The 18,832-nt window shown below is 35.9% G+C and overlaps 1 protein-coding gene across 1 annotated transcript; it reads right to left on the reverse strand.

Moving 5' to 3' along the window:
• Window positions 1-1,370: 1,370 nt before the first annotated feature.
• Window positions 1,371-15,208, reverse strand: LOC106768983 (probable AMP deaminase). Its single transcript, XM_014654407.2, has 19 exons — window positions 14,568-15,208; window positions 14,106-14,269; window positions 13,495-13,702; window positions 13,042-13,196; window positions 12,817-12,868; window positions 12,564-12,691; window positions 12,298-12,477; window positions 12,093-12,160; window positions 11,831-11,973; window positions 11,645-11,706; window positions 11,444-11,557; window positions 6,593-6,733; window positions 4,315-4,467; window positions 3,139-3,192; window positions 2,950-3,060; window positions 2,606-2,779; window positions 2,422-2,502; window positions 2,096-2,194; window positions 1,371-2,008 (listed from the first exon to the last, which is right to left on the reverse strand). The coding sequence occupies exons 1-19, from the start codon at window positions 15,016-15,018 to the stop codon at window positions 1,940-1,942; spliced, it is 2,607 nt and encodes an 868-aa protein (XP_014509893.1). The 5' UTR covers window positions 15,019-15,208; the 3' UTR covers window positions 1,371-1,939.
• Between the last annotated feature and the right edge of the window lie 3,624 nt (window positions 15,209-18,832).

Genomic DNA, 18,832 nt, shown 5'->3' on the forward strand with positions numbered 1-18,832 from the left:
AACCAAATCTTTTTACCTGCAAGAAAAAGAATGACGTGCAGAGATATGAAAACAGACCTTCAATGTAGTAAGAAACGAGCAAAGGAGAGAAGGAATTACACGAATGGAACAATGCCATGGTAGAGAAGAGAGCAAGGAATGACGTGTAGTTTGAAATTGAATGCATATTTGAAATGCACGGTTGAAAAGTAAATTTTTTTTACTTGGTCAAATAAACTTTACCTTGGTCAAACTCTCAGAAGAATAATTTAACAAATATTGAAAAAAATTGAAGATATAAAGAGAAAAACATCCAAATAATAATTTCTAAAAGACAATTTACAATGAATGTAGGCTACAAGATTATAGGGATACATTTACAATACATGGGATAAATAACTGATGATGTTATTTTAGTGAGATATGTTTATTCATTGGTGTAGGTTTAATGAGAATCGTGATAAATATATTTTAAACATATCTCATTTAGTGAAAGTCAGCAAGACATATATATTCATTGTTTAAAGAACTTAGTCTAAATAAGTTAATATATTTGGAGGTGATGAACTATATGAGAGTGATGACACTTTTATATGAAAAATGGTGCAATCCATTAAATGCAAGAAATAAGCTCGTTCAACAATGGTCCATTGGTTGTACGTGACCATATGCTTTATCATAAACCTCTTTCAACCAGCTCAAATGTATGTGTTGCATTGTCTAGTTTCTATGGCTAACTGTGTTTATAATTAATAAGTGTAGAATGGCCGATTCGAAACCCTAAACCCAATTCTGGAATACCTAATTTGACTAATTTCTAGAATGTTGATTTCAAAAGGGGAAAAAAAAAACTGAGCTTGCAAATCTTTGCCAAGAGACGGACCATGAATCAATGGATTAGGAACATCTTTCGACGGTAAAGCAACGTCTAACTAACACTGGGGAGATGATGAATATCAGTAATAGCCAAGTAGAAGAAACTCACAAAAGCAAATTTAGCATTCTAATGGGTCACGACTGGACTAACCCAAAAACAAATGGGTTGGCCCGTTTTAATATTAATAATATTTACTTAATTAACAATTCCATGTATAGAAAAAGAAAAAGACCCTAATTTTTTTCCTTTTTACGCATTGCGTGCACACCTTCATCCCACATCCCACCGAAGCAATTAATTTAGTTGATTTTGCTAAATTTTTAAAACAGTGTTAGGAATGCACGAAAATTACCCTCTTTATTTTCATTGTTAAGAAATTCTTTGTAAAATGCCTTAAAAAGTTAAGGAACCTTAAACATAAAGAACAACTTTAAGAGATCCCGTTTTGGCGAAGAACTAAAGTAATTTAACCAACGATGTGCTGTTGGTTCAAGGAAGATTAAACACTAACACATGGGCAATATAACTCTGTTCTCCATCTTTGATCACTAGTACTACAGCCATCACTTTCAAAGGTTTAAGTTAGAGTTTGAGTTGTCAGCTACATCTGTTTTATGCAAACTGTTTTTTTTTTCTGGGATCCGAGAAAGTGGCTTCCTTTAGCATCGAATAGACACGTGATAAACGAGATCCGAGAGGACCTTTCATTCTGTCCATTCACTCATTCATAAAGAACGAATTGTACTATAATAACTACTAATCTAGTGAAGAGAAATTTTAAATCTGGCACCATGCGTTACTGTACAGTGCATTACAGGCCCACTTCTTTTACTTTCTCCGGCTTTATACCCTGTTCTACCATGCAAAAGCACAGGAGCTGCTGATCTTGTTACTTCTGATAATAACTGCCATAAGTGTCTCCACCATGTAAAATTACGCCGGTCCACATTATTTGTTATATGAGGCAAATAGGAACTAGTAGGATGTTACAAAAACTTCTCACTGCCAAAGCTTCTACTGCTCAAGACAACATTGATCACAGTACCGAAGTATGCGTTATCACGGGGTGAATGGTAACTTCCACTATGGGTATACATCTTCAGGAAAGATGGCTTTACCAGCATAAATATATTGCATTTCCTCTTTCCATGTCTGCATAATCAACAAAAATTAAGCAAGAAAGACTGAATACAAAATCAAACTGAAAGTATATATGGTTTGTTTCTCAGTCTTTTTCACCTCGTATCGGAAAGAAATCCTCAAACTGGGGACATTTGTTTTATGAATATCATTTCCTTCAGGACCTCTCAACAAATACTTTTCCCCAAGCCAGTGTGACTGTAAAGGAGGGAAAAAAACATTATGAAATTAATATAAACAGAAAATACATTCATAAATAAGAACAGAGTGATTCAATAAGAACTTAAAGAAGATATATCAAAAGAAGATCAAAACTAACACCTACAACTAACTGTCCATAATAAGCCTAAGAATGTGAATAACTTTTCAGAGCCTTAGTACAGATGAGCAAAAACAGAATATTCCTACATTGTCTTCTAATTTACCTTTGCCTGGTGTGAAAATCCAGACTGGTAGACAGAATTTCTAGCTATCTCACACAGATCACAGGCTGAGAGCTTCCATACCTGCAATGCACGTGTTTAAGTAAAATAATTCCGAAGCAAACATAAAACAGAATATTTAACCGACTTATATCTACAGAGGCTAGGAGTTTGGCAGAAACTAGACCTTTGCTGCAACACTATATTCTTCTAGCAGTGCCTCTTTTGTCAAATGAATTTGCAAAGGATCATCGGAGGAGAGAGAGACATTTAAACCTCGCTGGAAAAACATTGGCAATGGATTGCGATGATAGTCCAAGAAAAGGGAATTATTGCTAAGTGGTGACATAGCCAATCCAATCTAAAGTGATAACATAATGGTATTAATATATTGTCACAATTTATCATCACAGAGAAAGTCAAAAGTATTGGTAATGAACAGGACCCAAAGAATGGCAATGAAATATGTAGTGTTCGGTTTAAACTTTTATAGATAACAAGGTTGACCAAATGATATTCCTAAGGGCTAACCTGTGCAAGATAATACAAGTACTGCAAAACTGGAGTTTTACGTAGATTAATCCCATGAGAAATGTTATGGCACAGAAGGAAGGCGGCAGCCAAATGATCACTGTCACCTGCCTGCATGAGTAGATTGGGTAATAAATATCATATTGAACATAAAGAATTAAACTATGCTTCTAGTGAATAGAAAACAACCTCTCCACAGTGAGGCCGCAACTTTATTGTGGTCATTCCCTTAGATTCACGCAACTGAAACAGATGGTGAGATATTAATATTGTTGATAACCAGGAATTATTTTATAAATCTATTCTTCTTGTTTTAAGTTGTCTATCAAGTTGCTTGAACTTGAAGACCTCAACTGAACCACACCCCACCAAAAAAAGAAACAAAAAACAGTCAACCACAACTAAAACAAACCACCAATTATAGAAAAAAAAAGATTATTGATAGGGATCCCAGTAAGGTGCTAGAATCCCTATAAATCTTTTATCAAGTTTCTCTCCAGACGGGACTTGACCATGGAAAATAAAAGTTGCCCATGATTAGAAAGGCTCTCTAAAAGATTTGTTAGGCACCAGGATAAGAAAAATATATGGTATATTATTGATAGGGATCCCAGTAAGATGCTAGAATCCCTATAAATTATGAACAAGATACACAAAGGAACAATTCGTGACGAGAGAATTGTAGAGCCCTCAGAAAATGATTAAAACTATTGGAAGTCCTACGTCGACTAGAGATAAGACCAATTCAGTGTATATAAGTGGATGCAAACCTCACCCTACAAGCCGGTTTTGTGGGATTGAGTTAGGCTTAAAATCCACTTCTAACATGGTATCAAAGTCATGATTAGAGCTTATCCTAGCGATATCTGTTGTTGTTGGGCATGTTGTTCCATCCGCTATCGGGTCACTATCGAATCACTCATTAAATGTCTAATTCCACGCTCGAAATGTATGTACCTCGGCGTGAGGGGGATGTGTTGGAAGTTCCACATCGACTAGAGATAATACCAATTCAATGTATATAAGTGAGTGCAAACCTCATCCTACAAGCAGGTTTTGTGAGGTTAAGTTAGGCTTAAAGTCTACTTCTAACAAAAACTAACTGTTTCCTTCCTGTTACACTTTTTTATTTGCCTCTACAACTGGTCTTCCTGCCGGAAGCCTTCCCCTCACTAACTACTTTTCTTCAAAGCCTATGTTGAACCAAATTTATTTGCAACTGGGCCATATTATAACCCATACCCTTGACATGCCTATTTTTTCAAGTATAGAGCCAAACAAAAACCTCCGCCCCCAATGGAAATTAGAAAAGCAATGGTTAGTTGTTAAACTCTTAAGCTCTACAAAGAAAGAAATAGTATAAACCTTGTTGAGCGTGTACAAGTTTGCATAGCTGTAATAAAGGTAATAAGAATATGCAGGATTGAATTCATTTGTCCACTCAGCTGGAGTAGGCATGTGCTTAGTAGGACGTCTTTCTGGTTTACTTTCATCATCTACAAGATCAAATCCAACCACCTGTATGCAGAAGAAGCTACTTAGAAAAGAAAGAAACTCTAGAAAGAACAGAGTTGCTTCATTCTATCAATATCCTTCATCTATCAGTTTTAAACAAAAATCAAAACTGACTCATCATGAGAAGCAAATTTAATGGTGAATACGTTTCAGTCATCAACTTATTCTATACTCGCAAAAAAATCTTACATTTATAAACTGCAATAGAAAAAATCAAATACAGTAGATACATCCCTATAATACTTTCACGGGCATTGAGTTTTTTAAAAATTGCTTGCAACAAAATCAGAAAATCAGTTTGATTTTACAGATATGGAGCTGATTCAATTAAAACTTTAATTGAATAATAAGAATTGGCAACAAGAGAAAAGAGTAGAATTGCAAAGTAAACTGTTAGGACTGGCATTTACATAGATTAAAAACAACAGATAAAATCCTACAACAGAGGGAATACATCTGAAAACAGAATAATAACCTTATCTCACTTGATGAGATGGATCACATGTCATTGGGCTTAGTTTAAAACCAATTTCTCATGAATATTATTCATCTCAAAATTGCTTCTATTAATTTCTTCTACGTCCTTCTCTCCCACCCTTCAACCCCATTTCACCAATGCCTCCAGTGGCATTTGAATGTGCCCAAATCATCTTAACCAACTTTCTATCATCTTTTCCTCAATAGGTACGTCTGCCAGTTAGTTGTCCCATATGTAATATCGATTCCAAATATTTAAACTTAATCTACACTGTAATATATTCTCCATTTTTTTACCTCGAAGATATTTTCCCCTAGCTTCTTGTTAGATATGCAAGTTAAAACCACTGCCTTTACTTGTATTCAAGTTAAAAACACTTGATCCTGACTTCGTTCTCCAGAGCTCTAGTTTGGAGTTAACTCTTTCCGCTATTCCTCAATCAAAACAATATTATCTGCAAAAGCCATATATTCAGGGGTAATCTTCTATAATATATGTTCATGGTAAGGCCTAAGCACATCAAGACTAGATTAAATAAGCAAGGACATAAAGCTGAACCCTGATGATGTAAGCCTATCCTTGTAGGAAATTCCTTGGTCTTACCTATCCATTCTCTAGTAGATATAAATAACACAAACCCCTTTCTTTTCAAAAGTCTTTACCAATTTTGAATACTTTTGCTTCCATGTAAATCAAAACCATATGCAAGACACGTTCTTTATTTTAGTACCATTCTATCAGCTCCCATACAAGATAACATCGATAGCAGAACTTTCAGTATAAATCCAAATTGATTTCTTGCAATCCTGATCTCCTCTAAATCTGTGCCATCCCTTTTTCCTATGATTCCATAGCATGAATCCGTAGTTATTCTATCCCTTTGCAGCAGACAGAATGCTTATATCTCCAAAGCTGTTATAATAGTAACCAAAGTGCTACTCCACTCATTTATCATTTTCTTAGATATCAAACCCCATTAAATGTCTTTGCAAGGAAATCGATAATTTTGAAGGCTTCTTTTACCACTCCATTTCCAACTTTACTCTTATTAATTTTGAAGGCTTCTTTTACCACTCTTAGGAACACAATCAACATCACCTTTACTCTTATTAATTTTTAAGGCTTCTTTTACCACTCCATTTCCAACTTGGATTTTACGATAATAAACCAAAGTTTGCCTATGCCTGTTGGATTTCTAATCCTTCAATATTACAGGTTGATCATTGATTATGCTTGGATAAAATCTTCATTTTTCATCTTTAATACATCTTAATGGTTCAAATCTCTTGACTTCTTTCCCTAATTTTGACAGCTTATATAAAGTATATTCCTATTATGTCCAAGATCACAGGAAAACTCCTCAAAAACTTTCGATTCTACCTCACTCGCAGCTTTTCCTATTTTACTTCTTGCCTTTCGATAGCATGCCTAATTTTCAATGTTATTGAACTGTATAAGGCTTTAAAACTCACCTTTCTGTTTCTTATATAACAAGAAAGGTTTCATGTACCAGTGGCACAGTGTAACAGCAACACCAAGAATACATACAGTTGTTAAAATGCTACATTTGAAAAATTTGGTAACCATACAACTAATACATGTACACGCAAACAAAAGTAGGGTGTGCAAATAAGAAAAAAAATGACTAACCTGCATCAAAAACAAATGTAATTGAGGATGAGAATTTGGATCCACTGTGACTTCAAATAGAGGAATAAACACATTATCCAGAATATTCTGAAAGGAGGTAACAATTCCCATATTCTTGTACACATTGTATAACCGTGGTAACTGTGCCAATTAAAGTTCACACAACAAGGTCAAAGTCAACAAACAGAAAAATATCCCAAAACAAAAGATGACAACAGGGAAAGCAGTCAAAGCACCAAAAAAAATTCTAATTAACACTAACAAATAAGAAACATTAAATCAAATCAAATATACATAAAATTCATATTTATGGTGATTCTCATGATCCAATCTGAAATAAAGTCACTGACATTTTGTAAAATAAGTTGAATTACACATTCCACTCTATATAATAAGAATCAGTACCATATAAAGTGGACTTTTCTGCATGTAGTTCTACTAGGACTTGAGTACAAAAGGAGAATCCAACCAAAAAGACTAGTATATCCAATCCTAAAGACCCGTCTATCAGGTGAGAGAACCTTGTGGCTTATGTTCCACATCAAGTAGCTCATCATACATAACGTGAGACTCCTAAATTTGTCACCCCTATCAAGAGCTGACATCCACAATGACTCTCTGTTAGGTATCTGGGTATGAAACCTAACCAAAACAACCTCTCACACACTCACAAGCAACAGAACAATGAATGAATGATAATGAACGAATGAATTTCTTTTATTAATGGTAATTGAATTCTATAAACAAAGGATAGTTGGGAGCATAACCTTCCTAGTATGGGAGTATAACCTCCCTCACAGGACTGTAGCCGCAACCGCCTGTCAACAAACTCAATAATAAAAAACATAACCCTAACAATAGAAACTAGCTCTATTTATAATAAATATTTCCCGCCCATCTTATACTGAATATTTCTCTAGAATATATCTTTATTTAATATAAATATCTTATACGGAATATTTCCCTAGAATATATCCTTATTTAGTATAAATATCTTATACTTAATATTTGCCTAGAATATATCTTATTAAATATAAATATTTCCCGCCCATCGTAACTGTTTTAGCAGCTAGGATAGTCACTCTTCAACCTATTGGCTCCAGTTCTTCACCACCTTCTGTTCGGCTTGGTTCCCCTTGCCTCCTACCATTCGACTCCAGCTCTTCACCGCCTTCCACCGTTTGGCTTGTTTCCCCTTGCCTCCTACCGTTCGGCTCTAGCTCTTCACCGCCTTCCACCGTTCAGCTTGCTTCTCCCCGCCTCCTACCGTTCGCCTCCCCTGCCTTCTAATCTATCACCCTATATCCTATCATTACACCCCACTACAGAACAACCTTGTCCTCAAGGTTGGAACCAGGGAGCCTGATCTCATGGCTCCTCTTCAATTCAGGTATGAGGCTCGGGTGGTGGCAATTCCTCTCGTCCTCCACCAATATCAAAACTCTCAAGCTCCTTTCCGGGCAGTGGTGACCAGGACCGAACGGTCTATTGCATCTAAAGCATCGTCCTTCTTCTCTCCGTTTCAAGAGCTCGGGGTATGGTAGATACCGCGCGTTCCACCCCTATTTTCACTTTCCACCGTGTTTCCACCCTTCGTTGCCCCGCTACCATTGTTCCCTTGTGTTCCTTCCCTTCTTCCTAACTCCATACTCACCGTGAATCCCATTCGGCTCTCCACAGCAGCTCTCGCTCGGTTCTGGTTAGGTCGACTGGACTGCATCCGCGTCACCACACCCTTCGGTTCTCCCTCAGACTGATTCTTGACCATACTTCTGCCCCCGGCCATCGCGCCCCCATGGAGCTCTTCCACGTCTCTTGCCATCCTCATGGCGATTATCAACTCCTGCGAGTCAAGTAGCCGCACTTGATTACGAATCCACTCCTGTAACCCTGCGATAAAGTACCTCATCAGCTGTTCTTCGGCCACTCCCTTCGTCTGGCCCACCAAGATTTTAAAATCTTGGATGTATTCTTCCACAAATCCCGATTGCTTAATGGTCGCCAATCTCTTGAAGACTGATCCCCTCTTTCTTCCTCCGAATTGGATCACCATCGCCTCCTTTAAACCCGCCCACAAACAATCCCTGGCCTTCACCCTCCAAAATCTGAACCATTATCCGACACTTCCCTCCATGCTGATGTAGGCTAGCCGCACCTTTTCTTCCTCGGACACCCCTTGTAGTTCAAAAAATTTATCAGCTTTATTGATCCAATTCAACGGACCAGTCCTTTCAAAAATGGGTAACTCTACCCTTTTCCTCCAATTCAACGGACCAGTCCTCTTGGTGTCCACCCTCTCTCTCGCCTTCCTCTTCCTCTCGCCGGTCCCTCCTCTCCCGTTGACAAACCCCTGGCTTCCATCCAAATTTCCATCTAGCTGTCGGGCTCACCCTTCCATTATCCTCATTAGTTCTTGTAAATCTTTGTGGATTGTCGCCTCCAATCCCCCCATGGACAGCTCCAAGTTCTCCAGTTTCAGCCCCATGTTCTCCAGTTTCCCTTCGACTACATTCATTCTTCCCTCCATGAAACCTAACTAGAACAACCTTTCACACACTCACAGCAAGCAACAAAACAATGAACGAATGATAATGAACGAATGAATTTCTTTTATTAATAGTAATAGAACTATGTAAACAAAGGATAGTTGGGAGCATAACTTCCCTCACAGGATTGTAGTCGTAGCTGCAGCCGCCTGTCAACAAACTCAATAATAAAAAACATAACCCTAACAATAGAATCTAGCTCTATTTATAATAAATATTTCCCACCCATCTTATACTGAATATTTCCCTAGAATATATCTTTATTTAATATAAATATCTTATACGGAATATTTCCCTAGAATATATCCTTATTTACTATAAATATCTTATACTAAATATTTCCCTAGAATATATCTTTATTTAATATAAATATTTCTCGCCCATCCTAACTCTTGTAGCAGTTAGGATAGTCACTCTTCAACCGATCAGCTCCAGTTCTTCACCGCCTTCCACATTCGGATTGCTTCCCCCTGCCTCCTACCGTTCGGTTCCAGCTCTTTACTGCCTCCTACCGTTCGGCTCCAGCTCTTCACCGCCTTCCACCGTTCGAATAGCTTCCCCCTGCCTCCTACCGTTCGGCTCCAGCTCTTCACCGCNTTCGGCTCCAGCTCTTCACCGCCTTCCACCGTTCGAATAGCTTCCCCCTGCCTCCTACCGTTCGGCTCCAGCTCTTCACCGCCTTCCACCGTTCGGCTTGCTTCCCCCTGCCTCCTACCGTTCGACTTCCCTGCCTTTTATCCTATCACCCTATATCCTATCATTACAACCTGCTGCAGAACAACCTTGTCCTCAAGGTTGGAACCAGGGAGCTTGATCTCATGGCTCCTCTTCAATTCAGGTCTAGAGGATCGGGTGGTGGCAATTCTTCCTTGTCCTCCGCCAATATCACAACTCTCAAGCTCCTTTCCGAGCAATGGTGACCAAGACCAAACGGTCCGTCACATCTAAAGCATGCATTGCTAGGATTTAAGCACAAGAGGAGAGCTACACCCAAAAAGAATAGTCCATCAGTTGGGAGAACCTCATAGCTTAAATACCACATCAAGTAGCTGATCTACCCAATGTAGAACTCCTAAGAAGTTCCAAAGATACAAATAATGTTACCTAACTCCCACTTTTTTCATTTTTTTTTAGGTTGAGGTTGCTTACGTTAAGAAACCATGTTAGTTATTAAACAAAATGCTAATCCGAATGAGCACTTCAAACACTTCTTAAGCCTTGAAGAAGGAATAGATGTAGACAATTTGGTGATAATGTTGTTGACAACAAGTAGCCTTTTCCTATTGCAACCATCAACACTCTAAATAAATAAAAGTAACATAGAAGAAGTAGAGGTGGAAGATCCATCCAAAACGATAGAAAAATTTATAGGGAAAAGAAGAGAGAATGCAAAATCACAAAATAGAAAATATTGTTTGTGTTAGATATATTATCTTTATTTTATATTTATCTTTTATCTTTAGTTAGTTTGTTATTCTTTCTTATTTGTATTTTGAACATAGCTAATATTTCTTCTATTATAAATAGAGGCCCTATGTGTATATTCAACACAAAAGGGAGATTAATCTCATACATAGTTTTCACTATATTCAACAATTTGCAACAATGATATTGTTGCTACTGATGCAATTAAGCATCACATATTTCAGCAATTGTGTAAAAGGATTACTACACACACTTCTTGAGGAGATATTGACATATCTTATAAGGAAAACCAAGTTGAGTATAGAGCAAATGGGCAATATGGTGCATAGACTGTTAGAAACTCATGTTAAGTAGAAAATTATTTTGACCAATGTTCCATGGGCACTTGTCAAGACTGCCTAAACATTGTACCATTGCCGCTGTCATTGGGATAAATAATAAAATGGTCCTAAAACTCAAAGACAAGGAAGACTCACTCAAGTATTAATCCTTCAAGAATTAAATAAAAAAAGGGATGTTACTGTCAAATGGAAAACTCTTTTACCATAAATTCACGTGAAACTGGTGTAAACCAATCTGATCGAAACTGGGTTAGAGTTAGAAGCCTAAACTAAGTAAGAAATGATTTTCACCAAAGTTTCTAGGGCATTTGTCAAAATTCTATCTAAACACTACTATTTTCATTGTCATTGTGCTAAAAGATGAAACAATCCCAAAACTCAAGGATAAGGAAGGCTGAATGAAGTAGTAATTTCAAGAATTAACGAGGAAAAAGGTAGGTTAGTGTCTTAATGGAAAAAAACTTCTACCAAAACACACATGAAGCTAATTTAAACCAATCTGATTGAAACTAGGTCAGAAACTAGAAGCTGAATAGTACCTGGATTAGCCAGACAGCATTCTTACTGTAAAGAGCATTGTTAACAAACCAACTAGCCAGCTGATCCCACTCACTCTGTTTTCTTCCATAGACAGAGATCCTATACTCAGCCATCTGTAAATTTTATTTTTATTTATACGTAAAAAATGAAATAGGATAAGAGACATCAAAACAAAATATATTATACTGGGGATAAATAACCTGATATTTGCTTGCTTCAAGATCTATCAAAACCTCCTTTGTTACTTCAGCAAGAAACCTTCCTGTGAGTTTTAGTGGCTTTAAGCCATTATGAATTCATGAAGCAAAAACTAACACTTCTAATATTCAAATAGAATTAATAAAATACAAGAAAATAATATGGAACAATCATATACAGCAACCAACCCTGGATAAGATTATCCTGCTTTAAAAATATCTCTCTTAGTCTGCTCTGTCCACAAGGATTATACTTAAGGTTGAATTTGTCAAATCTATGGAATGTGGTCTTATCTGCATGCACGTCCAACAAATCAACATTCAGATCATATCTGCGTCAATTTCCATTAATTAGAAAAGGTGCCGACATGCAAGTAAATAAATATTTACAGAACTCGTTATCCAAATAGTAAGATGAAAAAAAAAAATCAGAGAATAAAATATTGCATACCCAGTCAAATCCAAACTCTCAAAAACCTCCTTAAGTGTCATATACTTTCCATCTCTAAAGATAACAACCTGTTAACATAAGTACTGATAAAGAAAATTAGGAAGAACTAAGAATCTCCAAAGTAAAATAGAAAGAGAGGAAGGGGGAAACAACCAACAAATTACAACCTCAAAAAAATTAAGTAGAACCAAAAATATATTTTCACCTCATCAGGTTCTTTTCTTAATTTTGACTTAATGAAGCGCACAAGATGCTTCTGATTCATGCAAGCTGAATGATGAATATGAGTATCAACTTTTCTGATATTGTAAAAATCCCGATGTGGCGCACCCTTCTGAGCCAGAAACTCCCTATCTGCATTTAGTAACAGATGAAGGCGGAATTTCTGTATAATGATCAGATGAATGTTATAAACAAATGCCAATGGCAAGCACAAAGAGACCATGTAGACAAAAGTTTGTGAAAACATACTTCCTCAAGAAATCGTAGCCTGTGGTAGCATGCAGAGCGAACGTTGCCAATAGACATAACTTTTAGAATGTAATGCATATCCGTAAAAAATCTTGTTGAGCTCGCAACAGGGAAGAGCTCTTTGGTATCTGAGCAGTTTCACAGAAATATAAGTTCTTTGAACCTTTTTTATCCTTAACAAACTAAATAATCTACAAAATAAAGATAGCAGTGAAACCATTCCATTTTCATGTTGTTCACGCTCCATGCTTACCAGTTTTACTTGCAAAAACATGAATGACTCCATCTTCCATCCTAAAGTGGTGCTGTTTGCAACATAAAGAGTCAATATAAAAATATCAGTTGAACACTTCAGAGCAATACAACATGAACAGAACACTTCAGAACAAAATTGACCATAAATAGCTCAAGAAGAGTCCACATGTAGCAATATGTGCGACTAATAAAAAAAGTAATAACATTGAAGCAGCAAACTTACTGTTGTTGCTTCAACTGGTTCAAAATGATACGGGTCAAAGTTAGTTTCCACAGGTTCTGTCCTCAATGAGATATCTTCCTTGTAAACATACTTCTCACGCAAATCTAAGCACTCTTGAATCATTTTGCATACTTCATCCTCTTCTATATTTGTCTCTGAATTTATTTTGTAGAGTAAGAAAAAGATTATGTATTATATTCTAGCTTTTGCAATCTTGCTTCATATTATACAAGTCACACTATGAACAAAATAAATTAAAATAACTATATTGTTTGATATACGTAAAAAAGGAAAATAAAACTGGGGGCATTTTAAATCAACTTATAGATAGCAAAAAGGGGATAAAAATAAATAACATGTAATGCAGGGGTAATGCTTAAATTATTTCACATGAACCAATATATAGAAGGATTAAGTAGAACAGTAAAGATAATGATAGTGACATGAAAGTACCATGCACAGGGATTCTTGCAGGCGAGACATTATTGGCAAACACACGGTCATCCCCAGCTACATGTACAGAAGTTGAAGAACCCACATTCATATTTGCACCAGTTTTCGCTTCCTTTGAAACCTCTCCATACATCTGATTTTTTGCACAGTTTGCATCATCACCTCCGAATGGAACAGCAGACAAATTGCCCATGTTTGAATCTACTCCCTGCAACATCATGAATCACTAAAACATAAGGATATAAATAACTGTAAAATGAATAATGATACTCCAAAAATAAGGATGGATTAGGAAGCCAGAAGATTTATGATTATGCACCAGACCCAACTGATACTATATAGTTTCCAAATTATCAATAAAAGAAGTTTGTATACCATGAAACCCTGAACCATCAAAGCACTACGTTGACAAACAAAAAGAAACTCAAGACCTCAAGCTAAATAATATCCATTCATTTTGAAATCTCATAAAACGGTAACTAAAATTATTGAAAGGAGGATGCATCTTTCTCAACTCCCCCGAATAACAATCAACTACAGGCCATACTTTTAGTCGACAAAGTTTAAAACAATTGTCATCCTTGCAACAAATAAGAAATCAGTATTCTCACGTAAGTATCTGAGAAAGGAATGGTATTGTCATTAGCAAGCTGTGTTTCCTCTTCATCAGAATCCCCAGCACTTTCGAATGCGTTTCTCCCTGGTGACCTCGGAGTCATAATTCTACCAACAGAAGCTATCCTCTTATACGAACGCGAAATCTGAGCACTCTCACCTTCACAAACCAAATCAAAGAGAACATCATTTAAACAAACGAAAAAAAAAAAAAAAAGCTTAATTTTCAAACACTATCAGTATATTATTGTACAGGCAACGAATTAAAAACCACAATTTTAAAGTAAATATAACAAAAAGCAACGGTCATGCTATATATGACATTTTATGTTTTGATGACAGTCTAAAATGCATGCTAATTAAGTTTCAAGAAAAACTCCCATTTTAACAAAAAAAATAGAAACATAACAGAAGTGAACAAAAACTGTAGATAGTAAATCGAGAATTAACATTCACACCATTGGTGGAACCCTTTCGATTAGACGGAAGCCCTAGCGGAGCGAATTGAAGATTTTCGAGCGATGAGGCACGATTCTTAGTGTCCTCGGGGAACCAATCCGCTGCGGAAACCACGTTTGGCATCGAAGACGAAAACCTATAGCTCCGAAGCACGTTCGATGTTTCGTCCACGGACTTCGAAAAGGTTCGGAGATAGTTCCTCGGATCGGCGTCCCTATCTGTTCCTCTGTCGTCGTGTCCGAGTCCGCTAAGATCGTCGTCGTCATCCTCGCTGTCATCGTTGGAAGGGGCGAGTGGCTTGCGTCGGATTTCGACGAGGCGGTGGAGGACGTGGTCGACGGTGCGGCGGTGCATGTAGAAGGCGGAAATGGCCATGAAGGAGGCTCCGAGCAACGTCGCCATGGCGAGGTGAAGCAATGGAGGGAGCGATGTGGAAGATGAGGGTTCCATTGGAGGAAGCGACTATGAATGCGTTTGGTTTGAACGATGAATTTGGAGACCTGAAAGTCGATCGTTTGTTGGAGAGCAGTGAGACACGNGCGCACGCACTATGTGAAGAGTGAGNGAAGAAGTGAGGAGNAAAATTAGAAAGGTGGCTTTAGCTCGACCTAAGTAACTGAATGCGTTGGCTTCTCTCACATGGGAACCAAGAAGAAGCCACACGTGGCTATTTTATACTTTTGTTGAAACTTTGGTGATGTTAACCCGTGAAATGTACGAATAATAAACATATTTTTTATGAATTAATGTTTTAGTTCTATTATTTATTCATTTCATTTTATTATAGTATAACAACTCAATTCTCATTTTAGAAAAATGAAACATTTTTTTTAATTTATGTAAAGAATTTGTAAATCCACAGTAACTTTTTGGAAAACTTAAGGAATAAATTTCAACTAAATAAACAAATTCTATATTCTTTGAGAAACTTTGTTAAGCTTTAAAAATTTACTTTATTTAACTTTTAAATTGAAAGATTTGGTTAAATATTTTTTTTAATAAAAGTATCAAATTAAACAAGAAAAATCAATATTAAAACAAAAGTTATTAAACTAAATATGTTTTATAGATAATATGATTTTTTTTATTAACAAGAACACTCAATTTAAAATTATTCGACAATTGGTTGACAGATTCTGTTGACCATTTAATCACTTTAAGTAAAACTATCGTAAGATAAAGGAGACTTTTGAGAATGAATTAGGAAATTAAAAAATTACTGATTTTAAATTTCAATAAATACTTAAATTGTATTAATTATTATATATATATATATATATATATATATATATATATATATATATATATATAAATAATAGAAAGAAGGTGAAGAAGATAAAAACATGATACAATGAAAACTGAATATAGGAATACAAAGATTATTGTCAAAATGTAAATAAAATAAAATTTATAGTTTTTTTTAAAGAGAGGACAACTTTGAAACAAAATATTGTAAACATTTTTTTATAAAACTCTTAAAACTTTTACATATGAAACTTATACACTTATTTCTCTCGATTAGAATTTTTTCTTTTTCATATAGAGAGACTCTTGTTTATAGATATTAGAATTTTTTTTCTTTTTCATATAGAGAGATTCTTGTTTATAGATACAATAGAACATAATACATATTACCTATTTTACAATAATACCCTTTAACTTTTTATATTTTTATCCTTATTTTTAAAATATCTTTTTTTTTATCAAACTTGTCATGACGATCTTCTTGCCTTCTTGTCTTTTTCTTTTTCAAACTTTATCATGACGAGGAATCTTCTTTTTCTGAGTGTTGTCATATCATCTTTTTTTCTTTCAATTAAACATTTCTAATAGATTAAACTGAGGGTTTTCTTCTTTTGAATCTGTCTTTGATACTAACGACTTCATGAAGGACTACAAAAAAATAATTAAAGTAAAGTCATCAATATCAAAGATAGACTCAGAAGAAGAAAACCCTCAATTTAATCCATTATAAATGTTTGATTGAAAGAAGAAAAGAAGACGTGACAACACTTGGAAAAAGAAGAGAAAACAAAGAAGGATAGAAGACGTGACAATACTTAGAAAAAGAAAAAGAAAAATAAGATATGACAACACTAAAAAAAAGAAGATTCTCCATCATGATAAAGTTTGAAAAACAAAGGTTAAACTCATTCGAAGGTTCCTATTTTCGTGATTTTGTCCTACTTACATCCTCGTTTTTTAGATTTTTTCAATTAGGTCCCTAAGATTGGAAAATTGAATGAATTTGACCCCTGCCGTTAAATCAAATTAACGGATGGATATTATTTTAGATGTGGCTCCCAGAGACGGTTATACATGGCATTTTTTTAATCAAACATTTTAAAAATTGTGGTTTCTGTCATAATTGATTTTATAAATTTAGGAATTTAGGATTCAATTCTTGTTGAAGATTGCGAAGCAATTTTCTAAATGAGTTTGATGATGGATTTAGAGTCTTAGATCTAAAGACGAGGAATTAGGAATTTAGAGTTCGTTCTTAAAATTGGCAGGGAGTTAGTTGTAGAGTATGAAGACAAAGTGGCAAGACGAAGGAAGAACTCTCCTGTCAGAAAACAAAACTTGGTCGTGGTTACTTGGCAAATCCATTCCTTCAATTTCTGCTGCTGCACCATAAAACACTTTGTCGCCGCACTACCATTCCACCTCAAGAATCTCACTGAGAGAAGTCGCCCTGATGTCGCCATCCCTGCACAGCCACCACCGCTTTCATAGGCGCTCCACAACCACGATGGCCTTCTCTTCTTAAACTCTTCAACCCTCTGGAGGCCACCCACAACATCATGGAGATGGTTGAATTCTTTATAATTCAAAGTAATCTCCCAATAGGGTAATCTTCCACACTTGCCCAAAGGAATTCTATTTCCTTTTTTTAATTCTTAAGGTTTTGCCAGGGTTTTAGGGGCTGTTTCAAATTTTTATTGTTGGACCCTTTTTAACACTTATTGTTACTTTTACTTTTTTTTTTGTTACAGTTCGATTCTTGATGTAGAGGTTCATGTCTCAACATATATCCTAACTAGTTCAGTTTTGAAATAATCAATATTCATATTATTTTTTAAAATTTTTTTAAGGTTATGGTGGCTTGTGTTTCAGAAGTTCTTTTTTTTATCTATTATGGTGCAGAATAATGTAGTTGCTTTGAAATTAGATGTTCAACAACTCTTTATAAATAAGAAAGAAATAATAGGACAAATGTCTTGTGTCATTTGTTGATGTTGATTGTCTTGTTTAGCCAGAGTTTTAATAAATTGTGCTGTATCTCATTCTTCTTTTATTTTGCTTGTTAATTTTCATTTGAGGTTTGATAGACTGTATGAATTTGTGCATTCTTTGTTAACATCCTTCCCATGACTCTCAACAATGCTCTTGCAGACAGTTATTTTCTGATGGATACCGATATGTTAACAACCAAATTTTAACAACAATTTGATAACGCCACGTGTCAGCAATCTATTGGGTGATTTAAATTTTTTTTTAATTAAAATAATGATTTGAAAAAGGAGATTTTATGTTGTTCCAAAAACACCCTCAGTGGTTTGAATCAGTATTTCTCCTTCGAAGCACTCTCTCTTTAACCTCTCTCTCTCTTTGCTCCATTGTAGGTTTTCGTTTCTCTCTGAAGCTCTCTCTGCATCCATTTAATGTTTTCGTGTTCCTTTGAAGTTGTTCCTTCCGTGTCCATTTACTGAAGGCTTTGAAACGGTGAGCAATGTGAGGGGAGGTTGAAGGATTTCGTTGGGTTTCGATCTTTCGAGCTAGGTTTCGCCTCTGTCGTCGTTAGGGGTGTATTTCGTCGACGGCGTTTCAAGAGCAAAGCTTGTAGAACTCCATACACCGGATACAGTCCAAAACTTGGTTGAGAGTTATGTAATTTTTGTAATAGTGGTATTTGGTAGATTTTTAAGTATGTATATTTGTATTTGGACCACTTAATATGATTGTGAACAGAGATAGTTATTGTTGGAAAGGATATTTTATTGTACTGTTGATTCCATGTGTTATTTAATTTTGATTCATTATCTAAGTTAAGTGACCCTTGTGTTTGTGGGGAAGACGAAGTAGAGGTTTGTGTGGGTTGGAATGTAAGTTCCTGCAACAATGGCACTGGCCTGGTGCTATTGTAATCGCTTACAGGGTGAGCACCACGCCTCGCCTTGGTTCAAACAAAAAAGCCTACTTGTGAGCACTTGCAACACCTAGTTCTACCCAACTTATCACGAACCACCCACTTGTGAGCAAC

Source organism: Vigna radiata, chromosome 7 (genome assembly GCF_000741045.1).
Source record: "Vigna radiata var. radiata cultivar VC1973A chromosome 7, Vradiata_ver6, whole genome shotgun sequence".
Lineage (NCBI taxonomy): Eukaryota > Viridiplantae > Streptophyta > Magnoliopsida > Fabales > Fabaceae > Vigna > Vigna radiata.

Coding starts and splice junctions, on each gene's coding strand:
- LOC106768983 (XM_014654407.2), bottom strand. CDS start 15,018: ATGGAACCCTCATCTTCCACATCGCTCCCTCCATTGCTTCACCTCGCC. Junction 11,974..12,092: donor GAGAGTTTGGATTTGACTGG/GTATGCAATATT, acceptor AAATTGACGCAG/ATATGATCTGAATGTTGATT. Junction 6,734..11,443: donor ATGCTGTCTGGCTAATCCAG/GTACTATTCAGC, acceptor TAATTGGCACAG/TTACCACGGTTATACAATGT.